The 16,998-nt window shown below is 51.2% G+C and overlaps 1 protein-coding gene across 4 annotated transcripts in view; it reads left to right on the plus strand.

Moving 5' to 3' along the window:
• Window positions 1–849: 849 nt before the first annotated feature.
• Window positions 850–16,998, plus strand: part of CDK12 (cyclin dependent kinase 12) — a 29,193-nt gene continuing 13,044 nt past the window's right edge. For all 4 annotated transcript variants that reach the window (XR_009279660.1, XR_009279659.1, XM_058857854.1 and 1 more), the window contains exons 1-8: window positions 850–1,909; window positions 7,913–8,791; window positions 12,681–12,857; window positions 13,908–14,047; window positions 14,616–14,786; window positions 15,479–15,668; window positions 16,123–16,179; window positions 16,687–16,788. Coding sequence is in view for 2 of the 4 variants with exons in the window: in XM_058857854.1 (XP_058713837.1) it covers window positions 873–1,909; window positions 7,913–8,791; window positions 12,681–12,857; window positions 13,908–14,047; window positions 14,616–14,786; window positions 15,479–15,668; window positions 16,123–16,179; window positions 16,687–16,788 (2,753 nt within the window). In the remaining 2 variants the exon portion in view is untranslated. The remainder of the gene's footprint in view (window positions 1,910–7,912; window positions 8,792–12,680; window positions 12,858–13,907; window positions 14,048–14,615; window positions 14,787–15,478; window positions 15,669–16,122; window positions 16,180–16,686; window positions 16,789–16,998) is intronic.

A 16,998-nucleotide genomic window follows, 5' to 3' on the forward strand; every position in this document is an offset into this window, starting at 1 on the left:
GGGCGTGGCCCGAGCGGCAGCACGCCCCGCCCCCTCAGCCGCCTGGAAGCGCGGCGGCGGTCGCTGTGGAGCCCTAACGGAGCTTTAACCGCCCGTTAGCCGGTGGTGCGCCGGAACGGGCTCGACAGCGACCCGCCAGCGGCTTTAGAGCGCAGCGCGGCGGAGCGGGAGAGCGGCGGGAAGCCGGGCCGGTGGGGCGGCGGCGCCGCCATGGAGCTTTGTTGCGGGCCGGGCGCTAGGGGGCGATGTCCCCGCCCCGCGCCCCAGTAAAGTTCTCTGGGAAGCCGCCGGCCGCGCGACACCGCGGCTCTCGCGAGAGGACGAGCGCGCGCCCCCGCCCATCTCCGAGAGGACTCGCGGACGAGGAGGACTCGCGCTGAGGGAGGGAGGGGTGGTGGCGGCGGCACTATCGCGAGAGTTGCGGGCGGGTCTCGCGAGAGTTGGCGGTGCCCCCGGACGGCGCCGCTCCGGTTCGGGCAGAGCGCGGGGGCCGGGCCGGGGGCGGCGGCGGCTCCGGGGCCCTTTGGCCGGGGATCCGCGCCCAGGCCCCGCCACCGCCGCTGAGGCCGCGGGCAGCGCTCCGGGCCCGGGCCCCGCCTTCCCGGGGCGCCCCCGCGGCCGCGCTGCCCGCCGGGCCTGGGCCCCTCGGATGAGGCGGTGAGGCCGCGGCGCTTCCCCCTCCCCTCCCGGGTCCTTCCCCCCTCCCCTCCCCGTCCCTCCCGCCTCCTCCGGGGCCTCGGGCCCCGCTCCCCATGTAGGAGGGAGGACCGAGGCCGGGGTGGATGGTGCGAGGGGCGGGCGCGGAGGGAGTTTGAAGTTCGGGGCTTTCGCGGAGTCCCCCCCTCGCCGTTCCCGAGCGCAGCGGGGGAGGAATGCCAAATCCGGAGAGACATGGGGGCAAGAAGGACGGCGGCGGGGGGTCCTCGCAGCCGGGCAGCGGGAGCTCCAACAGCAAGGAGAGGCACCGGGCGGGCTCCAGGCACAAGAGGCACAAGTCCAGGCACTCCAAGGAGTCCCCGCTGGCGGCCCAGGAAGCGGCGGCGCCCCTGGGAGCGGTGATCAAGCCGCTGGTGGAGTACGATGACATCAGCTCGGACTCGGACACCTTCTCGGACGATGTGGCCCTCAAGCTGGACAGGAGGGACAACGAGGAGAGGAGGGCGGAGAGGAGCGAGAGGGCCCAGAAGCACCGGCACCACCAGCACAAACGACTCCGGGAGCTGATGAAGAGCAAACAGGCGGAGAAAGACAGGAAGTTGGAAAAGAGCCTGGATGCTTCCAGCAGGTCCACCAAGGAGAGGATATCGGGATCCTCCAAGAGGCTCCTGGAGAGCGAGGAGCACCCCAAGGCGCTCTCCTCCAAGAGCAGCAACAAGGAATCGCGCTCGGCCAAGGCGCACAAGGAGAAATCCAGGAAGGAGCGGGAGCTCAAGTCCAGCCACAAAGAGCGCAGCAAAAGCCATCGGAAAAGGGATGCTCCCAAAAGTTACAAAACCATCGACAGCCCGAAGAGGAAATCCAGGAGCCCTCACAGGAAATGGTCGGACAGCCCCAAACTGGACGACAGCCCTTCGGGAGCCTCCTACGTGCAGGAGTACGACCTCAGCCCGCCCCGCTCGCACACCTCCAGCACCTACGATCCCTACAGGAAGAGCCCCGGCGGCTCCTCACGCCGCCAGTCCCTCAGCCCGCCCTACAAGGAGCCCGTGGGCTACCAGTCCAACGCCCGCTCGCCCAGCCCCTACAGCCGGCGGCAGCGCTCCGTCAGCCCCTACGGCCGGAGGCGCTCGTCCAGCTACGAGCGGGGCAGCGGCTCCTACGGCGGGAGGTCCCCGAGCCCCTACGGCCGCCGCCGCTCCAGCAGCCCCTTCGCCTCCAAGCGCTCCGTGAGCCGGAGCCCCATCGCCAGGTGCGTGTGCCCCGCCCTGGGAGCCGGGAAAGGGTCGGGATGGAGCTGGGAATGCGAGGAGAGTACGGGAAGGGAGTTCCAGGGAAGGCTGTTGAGAGTTTGGGGTGATGGGATAACGGGGGGTGGGTTCAGATTGAAGGAGAGGGGGTTAAGTTTGGGGTATTGGGAAAGAATTCTTCCCTGTGAGGGCCTGGCGTGGGTTGCCCAGGGAAGTGGTGGGTGCCCCATCCCTGGAATTGTCCAAACTTGGACAGGGCTTGGAGCAACCTGGGACAGTGGAAGGTGTTCCTACCCATGGGATGGTCTTGAGGGCCCTTTCCAACCCAAACCATTCCATGATTCGGTGATTCCTTTCCTCCCCACTGGTTCCAAATTTGGCCCCGGAGTGACGTGTGTGGAGTTGCTTTGGTTAGAGCCTTGACAATTCCCTTGGAAATGGAGTTGACACTTTGGGAAACGCCTCTGTGCGTGGCGAGAGGCAGCGTCCATGTTGGCTCTGGGCAGGGAGGGAGGCTGGAAGAGCTCCTGGGATTAAGTTACACCCACCTCTGGAGTGGCCTCTGCGTGGAGAGGCTCCAGGAGCGGGATCTAAGGCGCTTACCTGGCGGGAAGTTCAGCCACGGGGAATGTTTTCACCTATTTCTGGAAGCCTTTATCTGTTTACTGCATGTGGGAACTTGATCCCGCTTTTCAGGAGGGCTGGTTTGGGGTGGATTTTGCTCTTTCTGAACTGACTTGTCTTTTCTTTCCCCTTGGATTAGAGACAACCACGTGCAAACTCCATCTCTCAGCCTAAACTTTCTTTTCTCAGCACTAGAGTTTCTTCCCTTCCCTTCTGAAATCTGGGCAGTCTGGAAGGGCGAGGAGCAACCAGCTGGATTTTGGCTTACCTCTAATTTTCTCTCTTTTTCCCCTTTTACTCAGTAACTTTGCTACAGAAGGAAACAATTACTTCAAGGTAGCTCTGTGTGTTTTATTTCAGGTGTTCATTAATCATCCTGTGACATAGTCTAATGTTGATTTTTCTTTCTCTAGCCCTGGCTTGCATTCAGTGAGTTTCCAGTTGTCTCCATGGATGCTGTGGAGCTTTGCTTGGAGCTCCATGGCAATTCAGATGTGACCTGGAATGTAATAGCCATAGGAATGCTCTGCTCCGTGGTTGCTGTGCTGCATCCTCCAGCTCAGCACTTCCCAAAGCACACAGGGCTTTTGGAATTTGGTCTTTGTTACTAAAACTCTGAACTTCAGGAACGCTGTCTTCCATGGAGAACTTGCCTTTGTCCTTGCTGGCAGTTCCGTGTTGGTTTCAGCCCCCCTGGAAGGTCTGACGTAAAAATCTGCGTATTCCACTGTGATTTTACAGTGAAAATTTCCTGCAGGCTGCTCCTCCTCTGGCCTGTTTTCTCTGGGTACACCTGGGAGGTTCTCAGGGACAGGCCTTCATGGTTTTCTCCTCCTTCCCTTCAATCCTTGTGCTGCTCTGACACAATATTTCCTAATCCTTTGGAAGAGTAAGGGTGCAGGGCTAGGAGGTGTCTGTTCACTGGTACAGCTCTGAGTTGTGGCACTGGATAAATGTCCTGCCCTGAGCAGGGAGAAGCCATTGGGAACTGCAGAAAACTCCTAAGATTTTTCCCCCAGGTTACTCCACTTCCAGGAGAACCTCTCTCTGTAAGCGGCTGGCTGCTTCTGAGCTGAGAAATCCAGCACTTCCATTTCCCTGATTTATGGGAGCAACTTCAGAGCACTTTGTGCTGCTTCCCTAAACTTTCTGAGCTACTTTTTAAGGATATCTTTGACTCTTGGCTAAATGCTGGACCCCAAACCAGATGAGTTCCAAAGGTTACTCACTGTTTACACTCAGCTTGTACCAAACTCTCTGAACCTCTGGCTTGATAACTTACTCCTCTCTCTTTCCTGGGCAGATAACTCACTGGCTGTGTGAGGTATTCCAGCCCCTTTGGAAAACACCTGCCTGCAGTGATTGTAGTAAAGGAACAGAGGGAATTTCACGTGTTTTCCATGTGTCAGGTGATGTCTTGAGTTGTAATTCACACGTTTAGTTTTGCTTTGTGCAGCTCCCAGGCTGTGATGTGAGACTGGAGGAGAGGGACTCTTGGTCAGGTGTGTCCAGGAGACAAAGAGGGGCTCACCTGGAGGCTGGGGGTGCTCAGGGCTCACCTGGAGGGGCTCAGGGCTCGCCTGGGGGTGCTCAGGGCTCACCTGGGGGTGCTCAGGGCTCACCTGGGGGTGCTCAGGGCTCGCCTGGGGGTGCTCAGGGCTCGCCTGGGGGTGCTCAGGGCTCACCTGGAGGGGCTCAGGGCTCACCTGGGGGTGCTCAGGGCTCACCTGGGAGTGCTCAGGGCTCACCTGGGGGTGCTCAGGGCTCACCTGGGGGTGCTCAGGGCACATCAGATGGAGAAGGTGAGCTGAGCCCTCCTCACCTTGACGTGCTGCAGATGAGTGTGAAAGGAGGCAGCTGACTCTGGGCAGTGACTGAGCCCTTCTGTGCTTCCTGTGGAGGGGCAGGAACATTTTTGGGAGCAAAAACCTCTTTAACTGGCACACTCAGGCAGGGAACACCTGACCACGGCTTGCATTCCTTCGGGCTTTTCTGGGACACTCCTTTATTTCCCCTGATTGACAATATGGGGGTTTTTTTAGTGCATTCTGTGTTTTCTTTCATCTCCATGTCCAAAACACATCGTTAGGGAACTGAACCCGTGTGCTGTGCTGGTTGGAGGAAACCCAGAGTGTTTGCATTTCCAGTGGAAAACAACTCACTTCCCATCGAGGAGGGAAACCAGGATGATTTGGTCAGTGGGGAAAATAACAGATGTGCTTTGCCATTCTGAGTGGCAACTGTTGTCACTGCAGCTAAAAGAAGGAGATGGAATTCCAGAGTCCCTCAGCTTGCTGGAGGTGGGATGTGTGAGTCTGCATGTGCTGTGTCCTTGCTGTGGTGGAAGGTTGCAGGGCGTTCAAAAATAAGAATTAAAGCTTGTTTCCTGAGCAGTTGGCACAGTCAGGCTTCCCAGATAGGATTTTCTGCTTTATCCTTAACTCTGTCTTGTTCAGAGCAGATAAAATACTGAAATATCCATCACTGATCCTGGGTGGATGTCATGGAATTGTGTGGAGTGGGGCTTTGCAGGTTACCTCTGCTGACACCTGTTAACCGTGGCCATCTCAGCATGGAAGGTTCTAGCATTCCCTTCTCCAAAGACCATCCCAATCTTCTGATTTTATGACTTAAACAAGTCTTATAGTGCATTTTAATTTGGCTTTTTAGATGGAATAGTTTCTTTGTTAATTCACAGCTGTCGTGGTTGGTATCTTTTATCTCTGTTTTCCAGTTCTGGAGGGACAGCAGGGTGGGTTTTAATCCCACAACATTTTTATCCAGGAAGAGGAAGGAATATGAGGCTGAATTTCCCCTCATCCATCCTGGATAACCTTGACAAAGCAAGTAAGGTGTGGAACGTTACACCAAGGCTTAACAAAGGTGAAAAGGTTTAAAAGTGCTATTAATTGGCTGCAGGTAAAGCCACAAAAAAATCATTCCAGAGGATGGAAATGGTTTTCTTCCAGAAGCAAAACCTGCCTGTGCATCTCCTGTACTTTATTGCCTATTTTTTTTTTTGAGTTATGCAGCAGTAAAAGCCCCCTGAGGTGCTGTGTTGGTGGTTTTGGGGCCGTTGCTGCTCTGAGGATGGGAGATGAGGTTTCCTGCAGTGCTGGTGGAGCTGGAGGAGCAGGAAAACTTCTGGATGTGGGACCTTTTTCAGCTCTCACAAAGCAGCTGTGAACACCAGCCTGGAAAATGGGCTTGGAAGCAGCAGTTGGTCCCTGTAGGAAGTGAGTGAAGAGGACTGGGAGGGAACAGGAGGATTTATCCCTGGTGGAACAGAGCACTGTGCAGATCTGCTGCTGGAGGATCAGGAAGTCATTCCAGCACTTGCTCATCCTCACCTGGTCCAGGCAGGTGTCCCTGGTGGCTGTTTCTAAATTAGCACCATTAAATAAGGTCAAATTTGACTTTTGGAGAAGTTTACTTTGGCTCTGGTGAGTGATCTGGTTTGATTGCTCTGCATCCAGCTGGATTAAACTCTGGTGAGGCTGGGTGCCCAGAGCAGCTGTGGCTTCCCCTGGATCCCTCTCAGTGTCCCAGGCCAGGTTGGACAGGGCTTGGAGCAGCCTGGGATGATGGAATTTGTCCCTGCCATGGCTGGGGTGGGACTGGATGAGCTCTGAGGTCTCTTCCAACCCAAACCATTCCATGATTCCACAAATTGGAGTAACTCTTGGGGGTTAATCATGGGGCAGGATAAGACAGGGAGCAGCAGAAGGGGAATTGCAGCATCTTGAACAATCCATCCTGGATGAATTGCAGTAGGGAACATTAACCCCAACACTGTTTGTGGTTGCAGTAGGTGACATCCTACAGGATTCACTGGGAATGTTTCCCATAAACAAATGTCTTGGAGCTGCTGAAAAGGTAACTGCTCTCCCAGCTCGTGGAGGCAGGCAAACTGCAGCCCAGACTGTGAGTTCACTGAGAAACCTTGGAAAAACTGCAAACTGCAGCCCAGACTGTGAGTTCACTGAGAAACCTTGGAAAAAGAGGTGATCCCGAGGCAGCATTCCTGGGACAGAGCAGTTTGTTGAGGAGGGAAACAGCTCTGTGGCTGCAGACCCTGATTTTTTTTCTCCTGATTGCAGATTTATTTTGCTGGGCTAAAGGTAAGGCCTTACCTGCAGCCCTGGTGTTGTTGGATCACTGTCAGGATGAGGCTTGGGGTTGTACTTCCGAGTGGGAGAGAGGAATGCTGATCCTTGGAGTAGGGATCCTTCACCTCCCTCCCTCACAGCTGCTCCTCCTGCAAGGTGCTGCTGCTGCTGCTGTTGGGACAGGAACTTCCTGTTGTCTCACTCCTCCAGTTTTATTTTCCAAATGTTTATTGTCTTGGGATAATACTAATTGGTGTTGTTAATTATGTTCTGAGTATGGTTACAAGGGAGCCGGTGTCACCTGTGTTTGAGCTGCTGCAGTTAAGCGTGTTTTATAGCTACAGTTTGGAGGGAATTCCGTGTTTTCCACATTAGATGTGTCCTGAGTGATAAATCGTGGAGTAAAAATCTGTTACAGTATTTGTAGGGTCTGAACTCAAAATTTTTGATTGTCCTGTTGGCATCAGAGCCCAGCACACCACTAAAGCCTCGTGCCTCACCCTGCCCAATCCTCATTCCTCCTGGAGTGGAGGGAACAGTTCTGGCTTCTCAGGAATTTGCTATGGGCACTGGAAGCATCACTTTCCACTTCCATTTTGGTGTTTATCTGGTTTCCCCATCGGTTTCCCCTCTCTCCTGAGCAGGTTCATGTGGGGGGAACCCTGACTGTGGGAGGTGTTTCCTGCCTTGCTTCTCTCCCAGCACAGATTTTCCGTGATTATTTTTGCACACACACCTGTTTTAGAGCCTATTCTTTGTACAGGAAGACCAAGAGAGTTAAAATTCTTGGGTTTTATTTTTCCTTCAAGTCACACTGGGCAAATTTGAGTTTTGATGGCAGTGAAACAACCAGGGGGGTTAAAAGGAGTTTGAAGTGCCTGATTTCCTGAAGCAGCATTCCCTTGAGGACAGAATCCATGCTTTCCTTTAAAGTTTCACATAATTCCTGTAAAAGATTCCCAAACTGCCAGCTCATCCTCTTGACTGCAGCCTCCTATTGGGTGTGTGAGCTGTGATCTCCTCGTTCCCTCGGGGCTTTTCCAGCCTTGATCCTTCCCTTCTCCTCCCGGTGTGACTGGCACAAGAAGGGTGGATGATGACGATGTCAAACTGCTCCTGACTGACTCAGAAACTCCTTTCAGTACTTTGAGTCTCTCCTGCCAGGTGCTGTGGACTCTCTGAGCTGAGCAGTAATGGATTCAGCTGTCGGTGAGTAGCTCAGAGGGCGAGTGAATCTCCGTTTCATTTCTCCCCCTGCCGTTCTCTCCCCAGGAAATCCGTCAAGTCCCGGAGCCGCAGTCCTGGCTACTCGAGACACTCATCTCACAGCAAAAAGCAGAGGTCTGGCTCCCGCAGTCGCCATTCCAGCATCTCCCCGACCAGGCTCCCGCTCAACTCCAGCCTCGGAGCAGAGCTCAGCAGGAAGAAGAAGGAGCGAGCGGCCGCGGCAGCCGCTGCGGCCAAGGTGGACGGGAAGGAGGCGAAAGGCTCCCCTGTTTTCCTGGCTAGGAAGGAGAACAGCTTGGCTGAACTGAAGGAGGCTGGGACGGAGTCTAAAAAGGTCACCAAAAGTGTTAAATCTGAGAAAGCTCCGGACACGGACTCGGTTAATTTACTGTACACGAACGCAGAGCCGAAAGCCCCTGCGGAGACAACGAAATCCAAGGCAGAGGAGAACTCGGAGAGGAAACATCCTGTTCCAGTCAGGGATTCCAAACCCACGGGAACAAAGGACTCGAAGCCTGTAACGGTGGTAGAGGACCTGATATCTCCAAAGGAGACAGACACAGCGGAGAAGGAGATCCCACCCCCTCTCCCCAGCATCAAATCCCCTCCTCCACCTCTGCCCACCACCACCCCTCCGCCTCCCACGCCGCCGCTGCCGCCGCTGCCTCCGTCACCCGCTGTCCCACCTTTGCCTCCAGCCCCAGTGACTCCTGTTCAGGCCCCTCCTTCGGCCCCAACGTCTTTGCCATCTTCTTCCCACCCAAGGACGTCTACTTTATCCTCTCAGGTGAACTCCCAGTCCTCTGTCCAGGTGGCTACAAAAACCCAAGTGTCTGTGACGGCTGCTATCCCACACCTGAAAACTTCCACCTTGCCTCCGCTTCCGCTCCCCCCTATTTTAGTTGGGGAAGATGACTTGGATAGGTAAGGTCACACACAGAGCATCATCCCCTTTGCATTTAAGGGCAAAGCCTTGAATAAAGAGGGGTTTTTATTTTTGGGTTTAGTTTTATGGTTATGAGCTTATCCTGCAGAATACAACTGTGGTGCTGCTATGAAGGAGTTATCCCGGGGCTGGTGTAGGTGTTGGCCCTGCCAGGTTTGTGTGGAGAGTTTTATGATTTCATGCAGGTTTTTGCCTCTTAATCTCTGTGGGAAACAGAAAGGTTTGGCTGCTGCTTTAGTGCTGCTTGGTGAGGGTTTCACATCACTCCTTGCTCGTGTTTTATTACAGGGGTGGAACGTGGATCTGGGATTTTGCCTCTCCGTGTTGGAGCTGTTTGCACAATTACTTCAAAATTACTCTTTCATTTTTGTTGTTTGCTTAATTCTTTAGAAACTTGTACTCAAGGAACAGGAAAAAGTTTAACAATTCCAATACAAGACCACAAACCAGAGCTTTTTCTGTTCCAGATTCCCCAGCCACACAGGCCATGCCCACATGTAAAAACCAGCATCGGTTTAACTCGAGTCTTGTCTTAATTCTTGAGTAATTGATGCAATCCTTTCTTGCTTGAGAAGTAGGTGTTGTTTGTTTGAAAAAGTTTAAAAATGAGTGAAACTGCACCTGCTTCAACTTTATTTCCTGATCATTTCTGATCAAAACGTGCAGACTTGAGTCTGTCCTGTAATTGTAGCTCTGGCTGGGCTGGGGGTGGTTGTGACTTTTGTGATGAGCTTGTCTGAAAACCCCACCCTGGGGGTTTCTTTTGGTGGGAAGAAAAGAGCAGAATATCCAGAATGGAGTGGAGAAAAAAAAAAACCAAACCCAGATACTTGTTTTTTATCTCCTTTACTAGCTGTTAGTATGTTGGAGTGCTGTTAACTGAAGGTCATCAGTGATATTTTTCCTTTTTTCACTTGACCTGCTTAGCTTGTAATTCCCTGAAAACTCCTCAATCTTCCCAGCCATCACTAAAGATGTGCTGGGATTGGGGACTAAATCCCAATTTTTAGTGACCAGTGTGGTATCCCACAGTTGTGACTCCATACAATCACCCTGTGCTGAAGCGTTACAAATTCTGAATAATTGAATTTATTCTCAGGGGTGATTGTGGTATTGATGGCAAGCAGGGAAATGTTCTCACTGCCTCCAGCCTAAAAGTGAGGCTGCTGTGTGTTTGTTGCTTTCCCTGAGCAGTGTGACGTTGTTCAGCAATTACTGGTTTGAAATGTGTGCTGAGCAGGAGTTTTGAGCTGCCTGCTGATTTTCACAGCCCAAACGTCAGGCAAAGCAAATCCTGCTGCACTATTCCCTCTTTTCCAATCCCAGGAGTTTTCCTGCAAATTTCTATTTTATTTTTTTTCAACCACTCACACCTAGAGCTCTTTTTTTTTTTTACCCACCCAGGTGTGGCTTAGCTCTGTGAAAGTGTTTTATGCCTGACCTCAAGGCTGGGGTGATGAGGGTGATGCTGGGGCTCAGTAAATGGCTCTGTGTGACTTTTTCCCAATAAAAGGATGGGAAATCCCTCTTGTTTTGCTGAGTCTGGTGGCAGTTCCATGTGGCCCTGACTGTGCAGAATCTCACCCTTCACCAGTTGCCTTCGTTTTTAGGAGCAAAACTCTTTGAGCTGGACTTTTGCTGAGCCTGGGGAACATTCCAGCCCCAAGCCCATGGCAAATACATGGTTGGAAATCGGGCTTTGAAGTGTCCAAGGACAGAACACACCTTGTCCAAGGGGTGAACCTCTCCAGAACAGCCATCTCCTGGAATGCTTTTAGGCCTGGTTCACCAGCAGAGGAGGAAATTTAGGAAATTTCTGTTTAGGAAGAATTGGTAGAAATTTTGTCCTGGTTTGACACAGCTCTCCAAAGGTGCAGAGCTTGTGCAGCTTCCTGGGCACACAGAAATCACCTGGTGTCACCCCCGATGCTTTTGGGGAGGCACCCCCAGTGTTTTTGGGGTGGCACCCCCGGTGTTTTTGGGGTGACATCCCCGGTGCTTTTGGGGCGGCACCCCCAGTGTTTTTGGGGTGTCACCCCCAGTGTTTTTGGGGCGTCACCCCCAGTGCTTTTGGGGCGGCACCCCCAGTGCTTTTGGGGCGGCACCCCCAGTGTTTTTGGGGCGTCACCCCCAGTGCTTTTGGGGAGGCACCCCCAGTGTTTTTGGGGTGACACCCCCAATGTTTTTGGGGTGACACCCCTGGTGCTTTTGGGGTGGAACCCCCGGTGGTTTTGGGGTGGAACCCCCGGTGGTTTTGGGGTGGAACCCCCGGTGGTTTTGGGGTGGAACCCCCGGTGGTTTTGGGGTGGAACCCCCGGTGGTTTTGGGGTGGAACCCCCGGTGCTTTTGGGGTGACATCCCCGGTGCTTTTGGGGTGACATCCCTGGTGTTTTTGGGGTGACACCCCTGGTGCTTTTGGGGTGACATCCCTGGTGCTTTTGGGGTGACATCCCTGGTGCTTTTGGGGTGGCAGCCCTGCTGGTTCAGAGGAGAGGAGGAAAGGAGCTCCACAGAGGTTTTGTTGTGTTCTTGCTGTTCACTCTTGGTCTTTTCCCTGCTCGGGCAGCTCTGAAGGCTCTGTTTGGTTTCCTCCCCCTGGTGACCAGCCCAGGGGTCCTGGGGGAGCTGAGCTTAGAGGAACCAACTGCTGATGTGCAAATAGAGAATTGAACAGATAAAAGGCAAGAAAATGGGAATTTTGGGTAAAAGGGCAAGAGCTGGGCACTGCAGGTTCACTCTCCAGACACACCTTTGCTCTTCCTGCTGTGGGCTTACAAAGAAGTTGTTTTTGAGAGATGTCTGGACACAGACTGAGTCTTTTTGTGGTTTAGTAGTGAGTGTGGCAGTGTTGATGGCTGGACTCCATCTTTTCCAGCCTTAACAATTCCATCTGATTCTCTGTAGATATTTGAATACAGTTTTCCTGCTCCTAAGGATTTTGCTGTCAATGAGGGGAGAGTTTCAGCCCATCTACCTCTCCCATTTCTGGTGTTTTTTCTCCTCCTCCTTCCTTAAGTAGATTTCACAAGAGATTGTCGTGCAGATTAGGCAGCTTCTAATAAAATAATTGGGATAAAACGACCTACTTCCATCAGTTCATTTATTCTGAAGTGTTAGACCTGATGGTGCAGACTCCAAACCTGCTCCCTGCCCTAAAAACAGACCTGGGAAGGCTGTTTGGATCTCTTGATTTATTTTTTTTTTTCCTTTTCCTGGTGAATCAGAGATTTGCATGGAGAATTCGTGACTACTCAAACCTAGGAATTCTCCTCACTGAATACATGAAAGGGAAAGTAGGTTCTGCTCATGCAGCTCCTGCCAGCCTAAACCAAACTCTTGATGCCCTTGGTAATTGGATTTTAAAAATCAACTTTTGGTTCCTCAGCAGCGTTTGGGAGTGAAAGCCACATCTCAGTCCTTGCTAAGAGGTTAAGAAGTTTCTTGTGGAGGAAGGTTTAACTCTGGGTCTGTATTTATAGAGGCCCTCACCAAGTCAAGCACTTAATTTCATGGTGATAAATGGAGTAAATAGAGGAAGTGGAGGTCAGAAAGTGGGTGCTGGCTGATCCCCTGAGCTGCCTCAGAGGAAACTCTGAATTACTGGTTCTGATTTGTGCAAATTGGGCAAGTTCTAGTGCAGACCTGTGTGTTCATTTCATGATGCGTTCAACTCTCACACTTCTCTCTCCCGGTGTTATTAGCATTGTAAATTTAAACTGTCTCATTTTATATTTGAATGTGCTTATTTTGACACTTAAACCTCACATTGTCAACCAGAGCTGCTGTCCTGCAGTAGCTTTTTTTGTTTGTTTGTTGAGCTGGCTGTCGAGTCTGACTTTTGTGTTGTATTAACTTTTCGGAGTTTAGTCCAAAAGAGATTCTTCCTCCAAAACCTGTGAAGAAAGACAGAGAGCAGAGACCACGACACTTACTCACGGACCTCCCGCTCCCCCCAGAGCTCCCTGGGGGGGACCCATCTCCTCCCGACTCCCCGGAACCAAAGGCAGCCACACCACCTCAGCAACCCTTCAAAAAGAGACCAAAGTAAGGCTGACTTCTTTTTTTTATTTATTTTTTTAATTTTTTTTAATTTTTTTTAATTTTTTTTAATTTTTTTTAATTTTATTTTTTTTTTTTAATTTTTTTTTAATTTTTTTTATTTTTTAATCTTTGAGTTTCTCAGGTCCTCGCACTGGTTTGAGAGCTTTTTATTGAGGGAAGTGAAATAAGAGAGAAAACAAGTTCCTGTTTCTGTGTTATTCAGTGTAATGACTGTTTCCTGTGAGTGGTTTCACATTTGGACCCTCAGCTAAAGGCAGCTTGCCCCATTTATCTGAGAATTAAAGGCAGAAGTTGCTGGAATGTGTCCTGTGTCTTCAGACACATCTACCCCAAAAGCTCTTTTCTCTTTGATTTAGCCAGAAGAAACCTCTGGATGAGCATCTCTGTATAAAGCTCTTGTTGCTTTCAAAAGCTGGTTGTTCCAAAATGGGAAATTTGGATTTTTCATGCACTTCATGATTGAAGTGGTGGCCCTGGAGCTGCACTGGCACAGGGTGTCCGGAAAAACTGTGGCTGCCCCACCCCTGGGAGTGTCCAAGGCCAGGTTGGAGGGGATTTGGAGCACCCTGGGATAGTGAAAGGTGTCCCTGCCCATGGCAGGGGGTGGGACTGGATCATATTTCATGTCCCTTCCAACCCAAAACATTTCTGGGATTCCATGTTCAAGGCATAGAGAACTCTCCCTGATAACAAATTAAAGCAGTTGTTGAGGGAGCAAAATCCCCTGATGTTTTCAATAAAAACCAAACCTCCAGCACCCTGCTGGATATCCCAGACATTTATTTTTGTCCTGCTGTAGTGTGATGATGCCATCCAAGATAATATTTCTGTTCAGCCTGGATTGGGAGCAGCTGGGATTACACAGCAAAAATACATTAAACTGAACATTCCAATTCCTGGAGCGCAAAGCCAGCGGTGCCTGAGCTTTGCTTTTAGCTTTTAGGGGTTAACCCAGTGGAAGCAGGTGTTTTTTTGTGGGGTGACACTGAGCTGGAGCCCTGAGGTGTGTCACAGAGCTGTTCCCTCCTGCAGAATCTGTTGTCCTCGCTACGGGGAGAGGAGACAGACGGAGAGCGACTGGGGCAAGCGCTGCGTGGACAAGTTCGACATCATCGGGATAATCGGAGAAGGGACGTACGGGCAGGTGTACAAAGCCAAGGACAAGGACACAGGTGAGGATGGCTGCAGGTAAATTCCACTGCAAGGATTTGGGGTGTGCTCAGCTCCCTGCCAGTGCTGCTCCACAGTGACAAATACCTGCAGGACCAGAAGGGACTGCAGCCCCGGGAGAAGCTTTTCCAGAGCGGGCAGAAGGGCAGGAGCTCTGGAATCTTGAGTTTATCCCTGTTGTTAAGTGTGTGTATCCCTATTGTTGAGTTCAGTGTCCAGGTTCCTGCTCTGCTGGTGAGATCCTGTGCCCTGGGGTGTGGATTGAGGTCTGGTCAGAAGATTGTGGTGGCTGCAGGTGCCAGATGAACCCCTGCTTTTTAAATTGTCAGACTTTATTGCAGCAGAGCTTGTGAGAAATTCCAGGGTAAACTTCAGTTCCCCCTTTCTGCTGGAGCAGGTTAGGAAAAGCACAGGTGAGAACTCCTAGCAGAGCAATTGAGCTAAAATGAGCAGGGAGGTAACCAAAGCTGCTTTTGCTGTCCCTCAGTGGGGCATTTTCCATGCTGGGGGCTGCTCCCAGCTGCCCTGGGAGTGCAGGTGAGCAGGCTGTGACCCCGCTGTGCCCGGCAGGTGAGCTGGTGGCTCTGAAGAAGGTGCGCCTGGACAATGAGAAGGAAGGATTCCCCATCACAGCCATCCGCGAGATCAAAATCCTGCGGCAGCTCATCCACCGCAGCGTCGTCAACATGAAGGAGATCGTCACGGACAAGCAAGATGCACTGGATTTCAAGAAGGACAAAGGTAAAGCTGTGGCTGCAGGGGTGGTGTGCATTTAGTGTGGGTTTAGTGTAAAACTCTGGAGTCACTTTGCTCCTTTGTGTTCCTCCTCCTGAGGTTGGATCTCACCTCAAAGGACAGGTTGCAGTCTCATGAGTTGATCAAAGGATGATTGCATTCCTGCAGAGTCACAGGAGAGCAGTCTGAAAAAATAAAAAATAGCCTTTACAGGGTCACTTTGAACACTGACTAGTGGCAACAAATTTATTATTAGTGTGAAAAGTTCTTTGTCCTCAGTCACTGTGTCAAAAGTTTCAGCAGCCCACTGGCTCTTGTTTGGGACCTTCTCTTCCAGGAGGAGAACCCAAATACAAATTCAAGCCATGCATGGCAGGGATCCCTCAACAAACTCTCTTGTAAAAAATAACCAAGGCATGGAGGTAAATGTGTCCAGAGCTTCAGAGGAATTGATTTTGAATGTTATTTAATTTCAGATGTCAGCTTGGTGAGGCTGCTTTGTTGTTTGCTGGGAAAACAAAGGAGGGAAAAGGACACCCAGTAAGCCCAAAACAGCACAGGGCTGCTAAAACAAAAAACAACTCCAGCAGAATTGTGCACAATGAAGACTCTTTGAACAATTTAATCTCCTTTCATTCCTCCTCTTTTTTTTGTGCCTCTCCTTTTGTTTTCATCCATTTCTCTGTTTATTATCCCAGGTGCCTTTTACCTTGTGTTTGAGTACATGGACCATGACCTAATGGGGCTGCTAGAATCTGGCTTGGTACATTTCTCAGAGGACCATATCAAGTCTTTCATGAAACAGTTAATGGAGGGTCTGGATTACTGTCACAAAAAGAATTTCCTTCATCGAGACATCAAGTGCTCCAACATCTTACTGAACAACAGGTAACCTGGGAGTGGATCCTCTTGCAGATCTCTCCAAGCTCTTTTCCCTGGGTTCAGCTGTGAGCACACAGTGTTGTCCTCACCCTCAGGAGCAGGAGGTGTGAGAAGAATCTTGCTCATAATTACACCCAAATGTCTGAATATTCACCTAAAAAAATTCTCTGGGACATTGGCCTGTTGGGGGAAGGGTTTGTGATACAGATGACACTGAATTATTTGTGATTTTTTTTTTTTTTCCCCCCAAACTTTGCATTCCTTTGAAGCATTCAATCAGAACTAGAGAGTTAAGCTTGGCAGTAATTCTGCAAATGTGGCTTTGTCAGGCTTTTCTGCTTCAGGGGTGGGTTTCCTCACCCTTTAACTGGGGTTTAAGTAGGAGTTGGGTTCTGATGGGTCCCTTACAGTTCATTCCATAATTGTGTGGATTAACTGATTTTTGGTTTTTGTCTTTCAGTGGGCAGATCAAACTTGCAGATTTTGGGCTCGCCCGGCTCTACAGCTCGGAGGAGAGGTGAGGAAAAAGGAAAAGGGTTTATCTGGGTGGGATGAGCTTCCTTCTTCTTAGTATCCACATAAGCCCTCACTTGGAAGTCCTGACAAATCATTTTCAGTGGTATCACCCAGCTCCAGCTGTTGGACAAATACACTCCTGGCTGGTTCTAATAACTTTTCATTAGAAGAGCAGCTCAGAATGAGCCAAAACAACTTCTCTGCTTGCCTTTGACCTGCCCTGGAGTGGGTTTTGCTCCAAGATCAGTCACCATTCAGTGATGGCAGCCTGCTGAGGGTCAGGAATTTTCAGCCTTGGGTACCTACAATGAGTTGTGATTCCTGTAAAATCCCTGGTGCCTCCTCAGCTGTTTTTAACTCAGCCTGGTGCTCTGCAAGTGCAGACACTTGAAACCCCCCCTTCTGCCACCAACAGGTGTAAGTGCAGCTGGGAAGTAAAAACAAGCAGTTTTTCAGGGTTTTGTGGCTCTTGGGATGAGTTTATATTTATTTTTTTTTTGCTTTGCAGCCGTCCCTACACCAACAAAGTCATCACGTTGTGGTACCGACCCCCGGAGCTGCTGCTGGGGGAGGAGCGTTACACCCCTGCCATCGACGTGTGGAGCTGTGGGTGAGTCCTGCCGAGCTTCCCTGCCTCTGGAAGCAGCTCCTGAGCATTCCTCTGGGAATTCTGCTCCTTGCTTTGTGCCAATTCCCACAGCTGGACGTGTCCCAGAGTGTTGGGATGAGACAGGAATGCTTCCCAGTCAGGGGCAGGGGTCTGTCCCCTCACTGAAACCACTTAGTAAAAACTCCTAGAATGAGGTTTGCCTTGGTTTTG

The sequence above is a fragment of the Poecile atricapillus genome, chromosome 27 (assembly GCF_030490865.1).
Source record: "Poecile atricapillus isolate bPoeAtr1 chromosome 27, bPoeAtr1.hap1, whole genome shotgun sequence".
NCBI classification, from domain to species: Eukaryota; Metazoa; Chordata; class Aves; order Passeriformes; family Paridae; genus Poecile; species Poecile atricapillus.